Raw genomic sequence first — 18,332 nt, forward strand, 5'->3', positions numbered from 1 at the left:
GCGCTGTTCAGTTAAAATACTAGGCTGTTAATTGAACGGCTTATTAAGCTAGTTGTCTGCGACATATTCGAATAATAAATATATCAGATATATTGCGTGTGCGCATCAACTAAAACACTATTTTTAATGGGACATACATTCTTAAGGGTGTCGATTTGGGCATCAAAAATGAAAAGACATTAAAAACTTTCGTTTATTAAATAAAAATGTTATAAAGCATACATATTATTGTGCAATATAAATAAATAAACTTTACAACGCCCTGCTTTTGCGTCATTGCTCACGTTTATGGTTTTTATACATAATCTGTAAATAGCAGAATCAAATAAGTGATTCCACATCCGCCCTCAAGACGCTAATCTTCCAAGTGAACTCCCTTCCCAGTCCACTGTTCGTCTAATTTAATATCGCACTCCAAATCTCGTAAAGCCGATTTGATATCAAAACCAAAGTCCTTCTCGAACAGTTCATAGGAACGACTGAGTACAGATTCGATTCCCAGTTCGTGAAACTTTGTGTTTAGATCCCGACAACGAGCTACTATGTTGCGTATTGCCCAGCATCCATTTTTCTAAAAAAAAAAAACAATTTTAACATCTCCTTATTACATATTTGTGTTTTTTTTTATTAATTTATTATATATTAAACCGTTTTTTAGTTAATTTAATATAAATTTGATTGGTCCGAACAGGGGCTAGTTACTGGCCTTTTACTTCAAGAATAATTACTATTAAAAAAATATATACATTATTATTGCAGCTATCGTGTTCAGTGAGAGAGGGAAAAGCACTTTTTTTTCTTACAATAAAGTTCACAAAAGAGATTGACTTTACATGAATTACAAGCTAGCCTATACAATAATTATGGCTAATAAGTAATATTATGTTGACTTAATTATCTACAATACTAGTGAATAGCTTAAACTAAGGTAATGTTCATTAACAGTCTTAGTGTCCTATAATGTTTTGATTTTGTGTGTCCGAGATACTGCACTTGCACTTATATTCACTACACTAGGTTTATTACCTCAAAAGGTTCTCTTTATAATAAATAAATCAGTGGCGCTACAGCCTGTTTAGGTCTGGGCCTCAGATTTCTGTATCTGCTTTAGGAATTCCTCACGATGTTTTCCTTCACCGTTCGAGCGACTGTTAAATGCGCACATAGAAATTCCATATGTGCTGGGGATCGAAGCTACGACCTCAGAGATCGCACACTGAAGTCACTAGGCCAACACTGCTCTTCTTTAGGAGTCATAATAATAAAAAAGACAGGTTTATATATTTTTTTAACGTGTAATACTTATTACCTGTACTTGTGGTTGCGTCTGATGGATCTTCAAACTCTCTGTGATGGCTTCGGCGGCTCCCGTTTCAATAAATTGTCTACTGTGTTCCGGTTCTCTTAGAGCCAGTGCCGCTATGCATTTTAATGTCAAAGCTGCTGATGTCGGGTTATTCTGAGAATAAAAACTTAAATAAACACACGTACTTAATTATCACATTTTTATGATTTTGCTATGATTTCTTTGTACATTAAATTATCTTACAGACTACGGTACATTTTTTTTAAGTTATACTTCTTTAGGCGCGTTATGTAAAATTGATAAGAGTGAAATTTTACGATGCGCGCGCACCGTGACACAAAATTAACAGAATGAAGTTGCCCACGGTAGATGCTACGGCATTGGACATAATTTAAAAACAACATTCGAATAATAATAGAATTTATGTTACACTTAATGTAAAAGAATAATAATAAATATTTATTTATTTAATTTTTCAAATGTAAACTGAACTTTATTGACTATAATGACTCCTTTTCCAGTCTTTGATTATTTAATTGTAATTAATTATTTGCATGCAATTAAAAACTATTTTTAATAATGCCAAAGAAGTATAACTTCTTACGCGCGTACATAAGTACACGCACCCTTTTTTTATGATTGGACAATTCACACCAATTGACCTAGTCCCATGCTAAGCTGGTGAAGCTTGTGTTATGGATACTAGGCAACGGATATACATACATATTATAGATAGATAGACATATAAATACATATTTAAACACCCAAGACCTAAGCACAACACCAAATGCTCATCACATCGATGTTTGTTTCAGCCGGGGATCGAACCCGGGACCCATGGATTCGCAGTCAGGGGTACTAACCACTAGACCAATGAGCCGTCGATTATTGTATCGCATTAAAGCACTTTGCTATAACGGGCCATTCTAAACCTAAACGGATTACAGTGATACATACTTTTCTTGGCCGGTAAAAGCGTTGCTGTCATGGATATCAGTATTACCAGTAAAAATAAATGAACCATTATAAGGGGAATAATTTCATGTTATGCAGGCTAACTTAATAAGTTATTAACATGTCTTAATAAAACAATGTATGCTGTATCTAGAAAATACAGTTCTAGGCTTAAATTAATATGACACAAACATAGGAACAACTGATATGATTACGATGTTTTTCTTCACCATTCGAGCGAATGTTAAATGCGCACATAGAAAGAAAGTCCATTGGTGCGCAGCCGGGGATCGAACCTACGACCTCAGGGATGAGAGTCGCACGCTTACACCACTAGGCTAACACTGCTCTATTGTATCAACATTGGTTATATAAAATTTGTGAGAGTAGAACAAATTATATTGTAAAACTTGGTGTTAAACTTTTTTTTTAAATTAACATGATCTATATATAAAGAATCTTACCGTAATTATGAATAAATTCAAAGGCCAGTAATACTTACGCAATGTCTAGCAAGAACTGATACAATAATGGGTATTATTCCACTATTGACTAACTGCCTTTTCACATCGTCATTGCCGGCCAACGCTGTTATCCTGAGACCAAAAGGTTAATTCAATACTTATTCATACTGACGATTGTTAAATTCGCGGGCGGTTATTGTAGATTATGTTCAGATATATGTTAAATTAAAGTTTAAACACTTCGTTTGAAGCTGGGTGTCAACTGGCTTTAATCGTTTAAAAAATGAGCTTATAACTAATTTAAAATTAGGGGTAGTGGGGTTGCGACGCTAACGAAAACTAACTTGACTGAAAAGTTCGTAAATCTAAGTGATACTTGTTATTGCACACTAACGGAAACGAGAATGTGAGTGTGTGTGTACAATTTGTGAGTGTGGAAAAAACTAAAGGGCTCATATTGCGCCTCAAGTGTGCGATGACTGACATTTTGTTTACGCTTCTAATTATTAACTAAAATATATATATATATATATATATATATATATATATATATATATATATATATATATATATATATATAACTTAACTAATGTTAGGTTACAAACCTTCATTAGGTAGATATTTTTATTTGCAATATTTAATTTATAGGAATATATTAAATTTCCTTCATTTGATTGCGGTTTAGCAATTGAAATTCGATTAGTTTAATCTGTCTATTATACATATGATAGGGGTTAGATTTTTTATCGTTATCAAGTTAAGGGTTGTTAAGTCAATAAGTTAGTAACTAAGACAACATAACAACCTTGTAACACGGCCTTCTTTTGTATATACTGTTTTATTTAAGAAAATAGTTAACACAATGTCTTTGCCAACTAACGGAGACCAGCTCTCTTTCGGAGACAGAAATATCGGATTAACCACAATCAATCACTGGCTTAATCACAACAATCATGTGCTAAAAGGAGACATTATCGGCGTAACTGACAATAACACATCAATAACGAAAAATTGCATCGTAAAGGTCAATCAGACATCGTGCAACGATTTCAGCGATAGCACTGACCAATTAAAACATCGAACTAGACACATTAACTATTGGAAATCCGAATTAGAAAGAGCGATACGAGATATCGATGCGGAATTAAGTGTCATAGAAACTCAGAGACAACAACTGAAAAACGCCATGGACACATTAAAAATCCCAGAATATATTACAGAAGAATGCTTGAATTTAAGACGCAATAGAATGCAGTCGGACACGGTGTACGATGAACCACAAGACGCGTTGTTTAATGAGTCTGTTTTAATACAAAACATCAAGCAACTTCACCGAGACATGCTAAACGAGGTAGAGAGTCAAATCAAAATGAATGTAGCAGCGAAGAACTCTCTAGAACGCGACTGGAGCGATAAATTTCTGGCATTCAAGTATGAAGCACATAATTCCGATCTAGCAACAAAATCCGTTAATGTCAAAGACTCAGCTGGCGCTACCAGGCTATCGGATGGACAATCGGACGTACAGTTATGGGAACAATACACGATAAACGCATTAAACCAATTTAAAATCGCTATTGACAAGTCTAAAGCGTTGCGGCAAAGAGTAGATGCGGCATTGATCAATTCATCACGCGATCTACGTACACAAGATATAGCCGTTAATAAAGCGTTGAGCGAGCGAATCGCCCGGACGGATCAAGTTAGGATCGAACTAGAAAATCAGTTGAAATTGACGTTACAGAAAATTGTTGAAACTGAAAATATTATGGAGACGTTGCATGAGGAAATGTTGAAGGTAACACAAAGAATTCAGGTGGCCCAAACGCGGCTGAACGTGAAGAATTGCCGGCCGAACGTAGAGAATTGCCGCGAAGGGTCGCTCATAGGATTAATCGATGAAGTAAGAGATTTGAACAACAGTATGAGTTTATTGCAAACACGTAGTTTGGAAACTGAGAAATTAAGAGCGAAGTTAATACACGAGAGATCGATGTTGGAAAATGAAATTATTGTTAAGAAAAAGACAGTTTATATAGACGATCAGCGGTGTCTGTTTTTGAGATCACATTATCAATCCGCTGAAAAGCTTTGTGGATTTTAATTGTATCAAATATTTTTCTCATTGATCTGTTTATTAAAAAATTGGATTATCTGATAATATAAGTAGCTTTGCACGGTTTACAGACACAAGATGTAGCATACATTTCTAATATTTTACAATACACTTTTCACAAATTAGAAGTATTATATTTATTTATTTCGTAATCCTACAGCTAATATAAATTATATTCAACCAAAAACAATTATACTAAACATATAGCCAAATATGGAATATATAATATTTAACAAAAAGGTTCAAACATTTACGAAAGGAAAATTTATTAAATACATTAAACTAAGTATTACCTAATTCGGCTGTGTTGTTTGATGGTGTGAAAGAGAAGGTACGAGGGGGTGTGTGTGTGGAGTGTTTTCATGATGCAGGTGATTTAACGCTATAGATATTCTTAATACTTCTTTTAAGATTCCGCAATAGCTTACACAAGTCAAGACTTAAATAGTGGTCATTTTCACATACACTTTTTCTTTCTTTTTATACATTTTGCCAACAAATTATACTTACAGTTTATTAGCCTGATGTATAACGGTAGCATTGTCATAATTATCCGCCAATACAGTAAATAAAACATTGTTGCCAGACTCTGCTACTTTGGCACAAAGCTCATTTCTAACTAGCAGTGTTGCTATTGTGAGCATCAATTCTGATACTAATGGTGGTTTTGTATTCTCTGTAAGACAACAATCCTTAGAAATTAAAATAAAATAATTCGGGTTCCTCTAAGGGTGCTCTATCTCTGGACTACCGATTGACACTCTATTTTTGGACACCCTGTATGTAATACAATATACAATAAAAAATTATAAATACTTTGGACGTCCTGGTGAAAAAAATGTGATGAGATTGTGTTTCCACCGTAGTACTAACATTTTTTTATTAACTATGTATAATCTGTGCCCCTTGGATGAGAATTGTATCTATGGTATTGTAGCGCCAAAATTATTATTTTAATTTTTCATTATATTTAAAGAAGTAGGTACTAGGTGTACACAAGCAATTTATTTAAAGTATAATCATGAGCCAGTATTTGACGCCACAGGATATATTTTTACTATTGATAGCTACAATTAATTTTAACCCTAATATTTCTTACCAGCAAGTAAGTTTGTAAGAGTTTCCAAAAGGTATATGCCCAATTCCCTTGCGTGTTCGTGTGCTTTGCCAAATGCCATGCGGATATCATCGTCCAAAGTTAAACGCCGAATAACTTGTAATGTTTCACTTAAAAGCTGGAAAATGTATATAAACACTTTTTTAAATAAGTACATGGGTTTTTATATTTCTCACGGTATATGTAATCTATGTGTTATGTAAGGAATTGGAACAAAAGTACTAATACTAATACTAGTAGGTATTAGTTTTAAGTCACATATGAAATGTATCTTAAAAAATAATTTATTAAGTGCATGTGTAGCTTTCCTTACTGCTAAATACCCAGAGAATGTAATATCTAATATAAGCTAATCAAAATCACATATTAGTAACATTACATGTGCCATATTTTTGGTGTTTAAAAATTTTCATCTGTACAAAATATAGCAAAAATTAAAAAAATTTGTTCCATGCATCTTGCTAAGTACCGAGTACCAATCTTTATAACCAACCCTAATTCATATCACAAATACAATACATGAGATTTTAAAATGTATTTCAAATATCAAGTATTGCAATTCTTACCTTTGTATTTCCTTGTACTTTTAAAAGTGACTTTAAATTAGCTATTATGTTAAGTGCAAAAATCCTTTGTCTATTCATCTCATGTTTCAAGCAACAGACATTGATCCATTTCAGGTTTGCAAGTAGAATATCGTCATTCTTTGTATTATTTAATATCCTATTAAATAAAGTGATTTTTTTTAAATATTTGATCATATTTAAGGTAGAGTGAAAGACTATGATAGACGGAGTAAGGGAACCGTTGTGGGATTTAAGGAAACTGCACTGCTAAATTACCATTTTTTTATGTTAACATGATTAGTTAGATGGTAATCATCTTGATACTTAATATCTATATAATACATATGATATATGTATATTTGTGAATAAATTTGTCAGTTTTCATTCCTCATATTCCAATAGTTGTGAAATAACTTGATTTAAATTATTTATAATACAGGGAAAACAAAATAGATACATCAAAAAGATAGTCATTTACTATAGTGTATATCAAAATCATACATGTTTTTGACTAACTAAAGTCTTGACTCTACATAATATAATAATAATATAATTGTATTTAATTGCCTTTTAATAAAGACTATGTAGATACTAAAAGTGTACAGTTAGATTGCAGTGTCAAAGAAACTGAAGGGAACTAAACAGGATGGACCTAGTTCTTTTTTCATAAATAGATATTAGAGAGCAAATCATACCTTTTCATTAAATCTGCTCCCTTAGAGTCCAATAAATCTGGTTGTCCATCCATCAGTGCTATTAAACCATACAACACTTTTGTCATCAGTCTCTGATTATCCTGTGAGTAAGAGTTCTCTAGGATACTTAAAAGAATGGTATATGCTCCATCTTTTCCTGCTCTGACTCGGTGGGCTAAGTCTTTTTTGCATTCATTCTGGAAAAGAATTATATATTTTAACTCTCTCTCTCTATTATTTTAATGGAACAGTTACTAAATAGTACAGAATAGCTATACAAATTTTTGTCAAAAAAATCTTCACCAATAAAAGTTCCATCATACATAGCGATAGTATTTTACGTTTTTATTTAATAGAACGGAGGGAAAATGCAAAGGCTTATCTGATGTTAAGTAATACCTGCCATCTATTAAGACTTACACTACCGGAAGGCTCTTTCTTGAAATATATTATAAATATAAATGCAGATTTATTTTATTCGTCTATTAATTACCATACCTTATCCTGTACTTACTGTTAAAACTTCTAGTTCTTTAAGTAATTCTTCTTCATTACCATTAGAGGTTTCTCTTAATTTTTCCACAGTTGTGCTAACCAAGTGGTTATCACCAGATCCCAAGGAAAGATCTTTTATTATGTTTGATAGATCAACACCCTAGAAAAAATATTTAACCCGTAATAAATTATATATTCTAAAGTTTTCTAACAATATCTCTTAAAGCAATAATGATTTAAAAAGTTAATTTTATTTGTTTTATTAAGTTAATTGAAATAATCAAAATTAACTTCCAATGTGTTAGGTTTGACTGTTTAAATAAGATTTTATAAATTACGCGTGAAGCTAAAGACTTCAAGAGTTGGTAGTGATAACTGTACTAATAGTCTAATAATGTTTAACTGTAATTGTTTTTTTTTAATCAGAATACAAATATACCTGTGCTTCAAACTGTGTAATAGCTTCTTTTATTGCTTCTTCAGGACTCATATCAAATTCATCAATATTTTCACGAACTACTTCATCATATGTATCCTGGCTTATGATACGCACCATTTTTAAAATTCTCTATTATCTTTACCAAAATTAGAATTCAAATAAATAATGGAAACGTGGAAATTTTAAAAAATAATATCAGCCGGAGTGATTCAATACTTAGGGGAATTTAAATGTTGTTGTTTTTTTGATAAGTAACTGTCACAGACTATTAAGATTTTATGGGCAATTTTACGGGCCAAATAGATACTTCATACTTAAGGCCTAAGGGAAAGCTTATTATAGCCTGTAGCTGGTACTAACAAGTGGATAGCGGATAGTAGAGCCGTAAGGGTACTTTAATCTATTCTAATAGAATGAAAAAAACTATTAATAAATTATACCCCAGGGAAATCTACACACAATATACCTAGTACCTACTGTTGACAGTTTGGTCACTATCTTGGCTCTAATTTACTTATGTGACTAATTTACTTCTTACTTTAAGCTCAAACTAATTAGTAAATTTTATTTTATTATATCTATGATATATGTATTTACTATCAGCTGCTAGTGGTACTATAATTTATTTTTACATCATTCTTATTTCTTACTAATCTGTGGATAATGGATATTGGATGACGCATTCATACACAAAAGTGGTTCCTTTACTTTTATGCAATTTTTTCTCATCTACGCAATAAATAATTGTTATTCTGTGATTAAAAACTAATTTCAATATCAAATATTAAATATCATGAGTTTCTTGGGGAAACTCTTTGGAGGAAAGAAAGAGGAAAAAGGGCCAACGACCCATGAAGCGATCCAAAAATTACGGGAAACAGAGGAGCTGCTGATCAAAAAGTCGGAGTTTCTAGAAAAGAAAGTCGAAACTGAGATACAAGTTGCTAAGAAAAATGGGACTAAGAATAAAAGAGGTAAATTGATGATCTACTTTTTAACTTCCCTGAAGGTTGCACTATTATATTATATACTTACTCTTATTGAATATTTATTTTGTCTTAGAGATTCACAATTTTAGCTAAAACTCATTCTTTTGTACCTTTTAAACTATAAGTTGCTGGTTTGTTAATATATTCATTGAATAATGCTAGCAAGAATTGCAATATTTTTAACTTTCATACCTATTACAATTCTTACAGAATGACTCATGACACATTATAACTGTATTATCTTTGTTTTGTAGTAATTAATCAATGGTTTTAGATCTCTTTGCATTATTACTATCAAAATGTAAATAATTTTGTGTGTGTTACTTTTACTTCTAATGTTATGACTGATCACAATCAAATAAAATGCAAAACCTGAAGGCCAAAACACTGTTCATGATGTTTATGTATGCCTTTGGCAAATATACCATATTTTTAGCTCTCTCCGAACACAATTTCAAAACTATGTAGGCTGGAAAAAAAATTTGCAATTGATTAAAATGGTTTGCTGTTATGAATATATGATAAATATAGAAAAAAGTGATTATTTTAAACTACTTTTAAATTTAGTGTTCACTTTTTCTAGCTGCAATTGCTGCTTTAAAACGTAAAAAGCGTTATGAAAAGCAACTTATTCAAATTGATGGAACTCTCACACAAATTGAGGCTCAGAGGGAGGCCTTGGAAGGTGCTACGACCAATGCTCAAGTATTGAATACAATGAGAGATGCTGCTAATGCTATGAAGCTGGCTCACAAAGATATGTAAGTAATTAAGAAATAAAGATGATTGAAATCATCTTCATTCTTCTGTTGAATGTTTCATAATTCATATTAAAAGTACTTTTACTGCGGCTGTTTATGATCTCAGGTGTCTTTCATAGAAATTTCGGCACCTCAATAGGTTAGTTTTGTAAGCTAATAATGAAAACAATTACACTTAAGTAGTGTTGTTGATGTTTCGTAATAGAGAATGGCTGTTGCATTGTAAAGAGTGAATTAATATATAGGGTTTGTGTTAAACCAAACAAAGTTAACTCATTTTTGCCTTATAACAAATGACGTTATTAAGCGTTTACACTGTATTGGAGATTTGTAGATTCATATATACTATATACATAACTTACATCTATTTATATATTATTGGCAATAGTCGTCTCCACACAACATGCCACCTAATTATTTTTCTAAAAAAATCATATTTCTGTTATAAGCTTACTACTAGAAACAAGTAGAGAGAGCTAAAAGAGTCCTGTGTTTTGGTCCCCTCTGTTGACCAAATGTTTTGTGTTGTATCATATTTTTTATTGTTTATAGTTACAGAAATAAAAGGTACTTATTAATATTATAAAACTTGTTGTATAACAAAATATTGTATTCAAATGTTGGGTAAGATCCCGATTCAGGAAGTAGTCAAACATTAACCACCCAATAGTTGCAGGTCTATTCATTCTACTCTGTGGAAGATATTTAATAATTATATTTAAAAACATCTTACAAATGTATTTTAATTTTTTTCCAGTGATGTAGACAAGGTGCACGATATAATGGATGATATTGCTGAGCAACACGACATATCACGTGAGATCACGGAAGCTATCAGTAGCAATGTGGCCTTCCCCAACGATATTGATGAGGACGAGTTGGAGAAGGAGTTAGAAGAGTTGGAACAGGTATAATTTAAAACTTTACGTTGCATCCAGGGTTCGAACCTTACTCCCTAGACTGATTGTTTGCCTAGAATTTGTTTTCTGATGTCTATTATATATGATTAGATTTAATATGGCTTTTGCCTGAGGCCTTTATGTTGTACCCAGTTAAACTAGTATGGAGAAAGGTGTTATATTATACATTATGTCATATACTTCCTTCTATTGTAATTGATTAGTAGTCATTTCCATTAATATTAAATATCATTTTAACTTTTAATTGCTCTTGTTTGCTTGGTGTTTTGGTATACAGACCGGTTATCCTTTATTATAATTAATAAAATTTAAAATGAATTTTACAATAATGTAAAAGTTCTTAACAAACCAATACATTTTACAGGAGGAGCTAGACAAGGAAATGATCGGTATCAGTGTCCCAGCTGATAACCTGCCTGAAGTACCCGATAATGAGTTGGCCGATAAACCCAAACCCAGCAAATCCAGGGAAACTGGTTAGTCAAAAATAAACATACATTAATTTCTCCGTTGTTTCAAACTGTGGTAGGAGAAATAAAATATTTCTTGATTTCTTCTTGATAAAGGCTTAGAGTCAGATGTTATGTGACAACAAAACACTAACTAACTCAAAATTTTCTTTTATGCCAATGTCTATACAGCCATAAATTAGTTTTATTCAATTATAATAACTGGGAAATCCCAAGTGTTGTATATTATCTTTCATAAACTAAATAGAATAAGAATTGGTTAACATGTGATGATCTATTTAGGTTTCCAAGCATGTGAGTAGTATGTGTCCGCAAAGTTCTCAAAAATTTAATATCATATCATAATACATTTGATCAGGTTATTTCCAACTTAGGAAACAGTCCACATTTCTATTTTCCAGACCATTCTTACTTTTAAAAGTAAAGCGATAAAGGGTACAATTAATTTATTTTTCAGAAGACGACAAAGAGTTTGCAATGTTGCAGTCCTGGGCCACATAGAATGTTAATAACGCTTGTGATATATATATGCATAGGATAATAGCTTCTAACAATTATGTCGTACAGAATAAATAAGTGTTCAATTAACTGTAAATTTAGTTTTGTACTTCATAATTGCTTATTTCTCAATGATATACATAGATTATAGGTTTAGGTGTTTTTAATAAAGCTAACACAGACTAAGTAATAAGTTTATCTATAGATTTTGACAGTTGGAGATGTCAAAGTTTTTTTTTTATTTGTTATGAAATACGCATGGGGCAGATGTATACTGCATCTATGTGATTATTTTTATGGCATGTAAGTGTGCGTAACGAATCGAATATTTTTCCGGAAAGTGAAACTATAGCCTGGTAGCGGATAAGTTGTCGAAAACATTTGTGATGATTTTTTAAATTTCGAATTTATGATATTGAAAATTAAATTTTTGATTTTGATGAAAAATTGCATGAAAATTGATACAGCCTTTCTTGAAGATCGAGAGATGCAAATTTTCCATTAAAAGCTGGCATTTTCTATAAAAAATTAGTGTTTTCAAAAAATTTGGTTGCGTCTCAATTATCTATAGTCCACTAAATGTCCACTAAATCCGAAATGGATTCCGGTTGCCAAGGCAAGTAAAAAATAAATATGAATACCTGTATTCTATGCATAATGTTGAGTAGGGTTTGTACATTATTGTTTGTCGTTAAGAATTATTATTAATAAAATATTTTTTTAACTTTTGTTTTACTTTTAAATTTTAATTAAGATTTAACGAATTTGTGTACAATTTTCAAATTTATTTATCAAACATTAAAAATATTCTGGTCAAAATATTTTAACTATGTGCGTATTATCGATCTACTAATTTAGTAAAATCTAACCTTCATAGCTAACTCAGTCCTAATACTGTTTCACATCAGTTTATCCGGCAACACGAGATAATAAAAAAAATCTTTAAAAATCCATTACACATTAAAAACATTACAGATCTAAAATGTCTTAAGCACCTTATTTATTAAAATACAGAAATACAGTCGAATTACCTGCTATACAAAAGTACTCTGTTTCTATCCAACGCAGCGTATTCACAGTTTGAGAGAAAGAGACAATAGAGTACGTTGAAAGAGTGCATGATTGAGTATTTATGAATAAGGGAGTAACAAATTTTTCTAAGCAGTTAAAGTTTTTCTCTTTTATAAAAAGGCTCGCACAGCCTATGATTTTTAGGTCAAATATTGATAGCGTTTTTATAATGTAAATTTATTGTCGTGAATTGGAATGTAAAATTCATTTTGAAAATGGAATGTATTAATATGAAAAGTTTTGAAAATGGAATTTGAAACAGTTGAAAGTGTTAATACGAATAGTAATTGGAACTTTGTATCAGCCTTATTTATTTATAAATAAATTAGTCTCAAGTATGTAATTATTTCTTACGCTATAATTATGTTCAATATACTTTATTTAAATCAAATTGTGTTTTATTGAATCCAGTGTGTGTCAAATCGGTAGATGGCGCTGTTACTGTATTTAATTGTATATTTGTATCTTATAACAATGTGTACTCAAGTCAAGTGAAGTCAAAATCATTTATCATATAGGTAACACAATGTACACTTATGAACGTCAAAAAAAAAAGAAAAAATATATACATATGAAATTCTTCTAATTTTACATTTTCTGCCAGTTCTTAAATCAAGGGAAGCTTCCTAAAGGAAGCGTTACATTGTTTGTAGGCATTTAATTGAGTGATTAAATGCCATATCTTTGTGCCCAACCTGCTTCTCCGTTTAAGGCAAACATTGTGAGGATGGGATGTGAACTGGATTATATTGGGACCAAATTTAGCACTAAAATGACCTCCATAAATAATAATTGGATTTTGACAAAGTCATAGTTTGGGCTAAGTCTCGATTCTGAACTTACCCTTAGAAGTTAGAACCAAACATGGACGATTTGTGTTAAGCATTAAGACTAATTAAAAGTAAAATGCAGTAAATATATAAAAAAAGAGCAGTGTTGGCCTAGTGGCTTCGTTGTTGTAGGTTCGATCCCCGGCTGTGCACCAATGTACTTTATTTTTATGTGCGGTTTTAACATTCGCCCAAACGATGAAGGAAAACATCGTGAGGAAACCGGCGACGATAAAGGGACCACTCTAATTTAGACGAATGCGATCGAACTCGACTTTTTTTAAAAACTAAATCTAATCTTAAGAGTTATGAATCACAATGCTAGTTTCTAAATACAACTACAAAAAATATTTATTGAATTAATTACGGCTAATTTACTTCCTGTTTGATTAAATCACGGCTTCATTTCTGAGGATGTTTTATCCTATCATTATCGTCAGATGTAGGTCAGGATAACATTAATTACAGTAATGGCTTACACAATGAAATATCTGAAGTAGATACGAGCATAAACAAGTCTATTAATGCCGTATATTCTAAAACACCATTCTACTGTAAAGAAATAATAAAAATAAATAAATAATATTTATCTTATTACAGTAACTTAATACAATAGAAAACTACTAAAAACATAACGAGTAAAAACTTAAAACCTAAACCGTTTTATAACTAATTATAAATAAGCAAATTCTTGTGAATCCAGCCAGTGTGCAACTAAATATATTCGTCTCACAAGCAACAGTGTTTAGGGTGCGGAAGACACGCCTATTTTATGTTATTGAATCTAATGGCCGATTTACATTATCTTAGTGTTTAGAGGAGTGCTTTAGTACAACTTGAAAGGCAAGTTCTTTAGTGCGTTGCGAGTGAACGTTTACATTTCTTCCAGTAGAGTATCATTACAGCGCCACAATGAACGCGCAACGACGTCGGCAAATACGCTCTATTCTACGCAAAATACTAACTGTAGTTATGGAACAAATAGAAGACGAGATTTTATTCGAAATAAATAAACTAAATATAAATAATAAACAAAATAGCTTCTTTTAAGGCAGTGTATGCCGAATGCCTAGCCGGTTTGTTTTTGTATAAATTGTTTTTAACGCTCTACAAACATTCGTGAACAACGTATTCAGACACAAATTTGATAGTTGTATCTTCCGACCATTTAGCCATCTTTAAAAATCAAAAAACACGCACGCACTCTCCTGAAGATTTGACTAAATTACGTGTTTACACACAACGAGGGAAGATCTCGGGGGGTGCGCGGGCGCGGGAGGGGTATCACTTGAAACAAAAATAAAAAGCGATTCTATTTTGGTTAAACTTGAAAGTCAAGTAGAACCGTACTAAAGCAAGTAGCGTTTACTAAAGCAAATAGCGTTTACATATTTCAACTAAAGTACTATCCTAAAGCACTCTCCTTAACACTAAGATAATGTTAATCGGCCTTAACTGAAATTAATGATAAAACAGTTATTAATATATAAATGATGAAGGAACTGTCCACGCGGTGGTTCAGTTACTTGTGTAAGTGCCTGAGACTGGCACCATGACATGACATGACATGTTGCTTGAGCAGAGATCGCAGCTAGAAAAATTCTGGTATAAAATTGTTAAATGTTTCACTAAGCAAAATATCACAAGAGGTGACGCGGGTCGGTCGATTCGCTCATAAATATCATGAGGATATATCCAGAGTAGTTGACGCCCGGGACCGGCAGTGCGGGAGACGCCAAGCCTTTTTAGGAAATAAATTCCCTTACAAAAGGGGAGATTTGACACTCCCCTGCCGCCTAGCTCCTACAAATGTCCTTGAGGCTACTATTTAGGAGTCCTTTAAAGAAAAAAAAAAGTGTGTGTACTTATGTACACGCGTTAGAAGTTATTCTTTGGCGTAGCAAGATAAAAATCTTTTCAAAAATTTTATTCTACGTTTGTACCTACAAAAACGACACTAACAATTTTAAAAAAATACTCTCATAATTTTTCCCTAACGCGCCAAACGAAGTACCTATAACTTCAAAAAATCTGTCACTGAGAGTCTGACAAGTCTGTCAAGACACGAGAAACTAAACCAGGATCAATGTTATAAAGCAGGTTACAGTCAAAATTTTCAACCAAAATGATGTATCGATTATAAAACTGATTACTTCATAAGCTTCATAATCCGTACACATCATTGTTATGCAATTATCAACGTCATTTGTAGACCGTATTACCATGTAATAAGAGTCATTCATCTTGTGGAAGTTTGAGTAAAATAATAAGTTAATGATTAGGATGCGAAAAACAACACCAGCCTTGCGAGTTGAATTTCGATCGAGACTTTCCCTTGAGGCCTTATTCTCGTGATACTTTGCTGTTGTAAAACGATTTGTTCTGCCAAATCGTGTTTACGCTTTGAATTATTAACAAATATAAATAAATCAGTGGCGCTACAACTGTTTTAGGTTTGGGCCTCAGATTTCTGTATCTGTTTCATGATCATTTGTCAATCTATAATCTGATACACACGCCGTTGCAGGGTCTAAGGCAAGCCGGTTTCCTCACGATGTTTTCCTTCGCCATTCGAGCGAATTATAAATGCGCACATAGAATGAAATTCCATTGGTGCACAGCCGGAGATTGAACCTACGACCTCCGGGATGAGAGTCGCACGCTGAATCCATTAGGCCAACACTGCTCACTGTTGATGTGAATTAATACATTATTAAATAAATAGAGATTTTTTAAGTTTTTGTAATCAAACTTAATTAGATCAGGGGCTTAGTTTGTAATTCTAACACTAACAATTAGCGCACTCTTCATTTCTGAAGGCACGACCTAATGGCGCTGGAGAACGTCGTCCACTCTTCCCTGTCGTCGGCAAGCCCCTGCACCTGAGTGATGGTAACATCTGTAAGGACCTTACGGTACTTGAATTAGCCGAGGTCTGTCGCACTCCATTCTACCAGTCACGATAAGTTTTTCTCAGGATGTGTTGGTAACAAAGTGTCTTTTACTTGTAACAGTCTTAGTATGGACACGTTTGCACATAGGAAATTTATAATAAAACCAATTTGACTTAGGTTCTTTCAAGATAAGAGCGTACTAATTCTTAAAAGGCCAACGCATTTGCGAGCCCTCTGGCATTGAGAGTGTCCATGGGCGGCGGTATCACTTAACATCAGGTGAGCCTCCTGCCCGTTTGCCCCCTGTTGTATAAAAAAAACTTACATTTAAACCATATACTGTATCTCCGATTAATACTAACTACGATAAACGATATATATATATAGACGGGCAGTGGTATCGTGTCATCAGAATAAGGCTGTAATAAAATAATTTACACTAGATCCCTAGTTTATATGAAGGGTGAATGATTTGGCGCGAAGCAGTGCACTACCTACGATTGGATATCACGCATCATGAGGGCTTATATTTTTGTAAGTACATTCACAATATCTCCACCGATTTGAAGTCAAAAGTATATGACATTTCTAGACGATGGGATTTTATTAATGGAAACTCGCTGTTGACCTGAAGGTCCTTTACATTCAGCTTGTTCTGTTTTGGCGAACCTTGCTCTGCTGGCATGTCAATAGTAAACCTATTGGGCCGTTCAAGTACTACGCTAAAGCACCATATAGGTGGGCACTTTTTACACATTGTCTATGCTTGAAGCGAATCATTTTCGAGGATTCCTACAAAAAATTAATACGATTATGTACTATTTTTTTGTAGAATGGGGGGATAAATTGCAGTAAATCCGCTTACGTAATACTTGGACAGCCCCAATTCATTTATTTTATAATAATCTATAAGGAGTTTAGTAGTAAATTATATTATTAATTACGCTAATTAATTACAATTTTAATAAAACTAAATAACTGTATTATATTAAAAAAAATACAATGGATATCGTTCTTTAAATACATTTGTAAAAGAATTCCTGGTCGTTTTGTAAATCTATTTCTAAGTAAAAATAACGACAAACAATATTTAAGCTATTTACTAAGCGCGTGTGTTTTGATCGCTCTCCTCTACTAAATATTGCGTTCAAGTTTTGTGAATAATTTTTTTTTATTACAGATATCTCTCTTGATCCTCCACGTAGCAACAGCTCATTTACACTTGGAAAAAGTTGCAGAAAAGGTACAATCGGGAATAAAGCACATTGCAGAAAAAGCTGTTTCGAAGCTTCACAAATTGACAGCAGATTTTGACTTACACAAGCATGGACATAAAATACAACCATATGCTAAACATTATGTAAAAGAGCATTATACGAGAAAAACACCGTTTGTTGTGGACCCTTATCAAATTGAACGATTGAAGCACTATTTTGAACCTCATAAGCCAATACCTTATCATATACCTCATTATGGACCTTAGAGCTTTTAATGTCAAAATTCTTTCTATTAATTGTAATTTATAATCGTAATCGGTGTTTTCAAATTAATTTTAAAATATTCTATTGAATTAAATAGATCGAATTTTCTTTAGGATAAAAAGTTTTAAAATGTTCATTTATGTACAAACAATTGTTGTTAATATGCCCAAGTGATTGTAATAATAAATTAATAATACCGATTTTGTGTTTTTTTCCTTGAGTTTTTATGTTGAAACGTGTACCTAGTCATATATTCTTAACAAAGT

The 18,332-nt window shown here is 32.4% G+C and overlaps 3 protein-coding genes and 1 long non-coding RNA gene across 4 annotated transcripts; 3 read left to right on the forward strand and 1 right to left on the reverse strand.

The window, feature by feature from the left end:
- Window positions 1-175: 175 nt before the first annotated feature.
- LOC125059322 (armadillo repeat-containing protein 6 homolog) lies at window positions 176-8,390 on the reverse strand. Its single transcript, XM_047663694.1, has 9 exons — window positions 8,153-8,390; window positions 7,733-7,873; window positions 7,219-7,415; window positions 6,524-6,680; window positions 5,940-6,075; window positions 5,351-5,516; window positions 2,763-2,856; window positions 1,310-1,459; window positions 176-571 (listed from the first exon to the last, which is right to left on the reverse strand). Exons 1-9 carry the CDS (start codon window positions 8,267-8,269, stop codon window positions 356-358), a joined length of 1,374 nt encoding a protein of 457 aa, XP_047519650.1. The 5' UTR covers window positions 8,270-8,390; the 3' UTR covers window positions 176-355.
- LOC125059323 (tektin-4-like) lies at window positions 3,425-5,015 on the forward strand. Its single transcript, XM_047663695.1, has one exon. The coding sequence runs from the start codon at window positions 3,587-3,589 to the stop codon at window positions 4,826-4,828; it is 1,242 nt and encodes a 413-aa protein (XP_047519651.1). The 5' UTR covers window positions 3,425-3,586; the 3' UTR covers window positions 4,829-5,015.
- Window positions 8,391-8,800: 410 nt separating the features above from the next.
- LOC125059242 (charged multivesicular body protein 4c) lies at window positions 8,801-12,197 on the forward strand. Its single transcript, XM_047663569.1, has 5 exons — window positions 8,801-9,126; window positions 9,725-9,902; window positions 10,660-10,810; window positions 11,187-11,298; window positions 11,750-12,197. Exons 1-5 carry the CDS (start codon window positions 8,946-8,948, stop codon window positions 11,791-11,793), a joined length of 666 nt encoding a protein of 221 aa, XP_047519525.1. The 5' UTR covers window positions 8,801-8,945; the 3' UTR covers window positions 11,794-12,197.
- Window positions 12,198-16,833: 4,636 nt separating this feature from the next.
- Window positions 16,834-18,267, forward strand: LOC125059377. Its single transcript, XR_007118648.1, has 2 exons — window positions 16,834-17,119; window positions 17,766-18,267. It is a non-coding gene; the product is annotated as an uncharacterized LOC125059377 (long non-coding RNA).
- The last annotated feature ends 65 nt before the right edge of the window (window positions 18,268-18,332 follow it).

Source organism: Pieris napi, chromosome 19, assembly GCF_905475465.1.
Source record: "Pieris napi chromosome 19, ilPieNapi1.2, whole genome shotgun sequence".
Lineage (NCBI taxonomy): Eukaryota > Metazoa > Arthropoda > Insecta > Lepidoptera > Pieridae > Pieris > Pieris napi.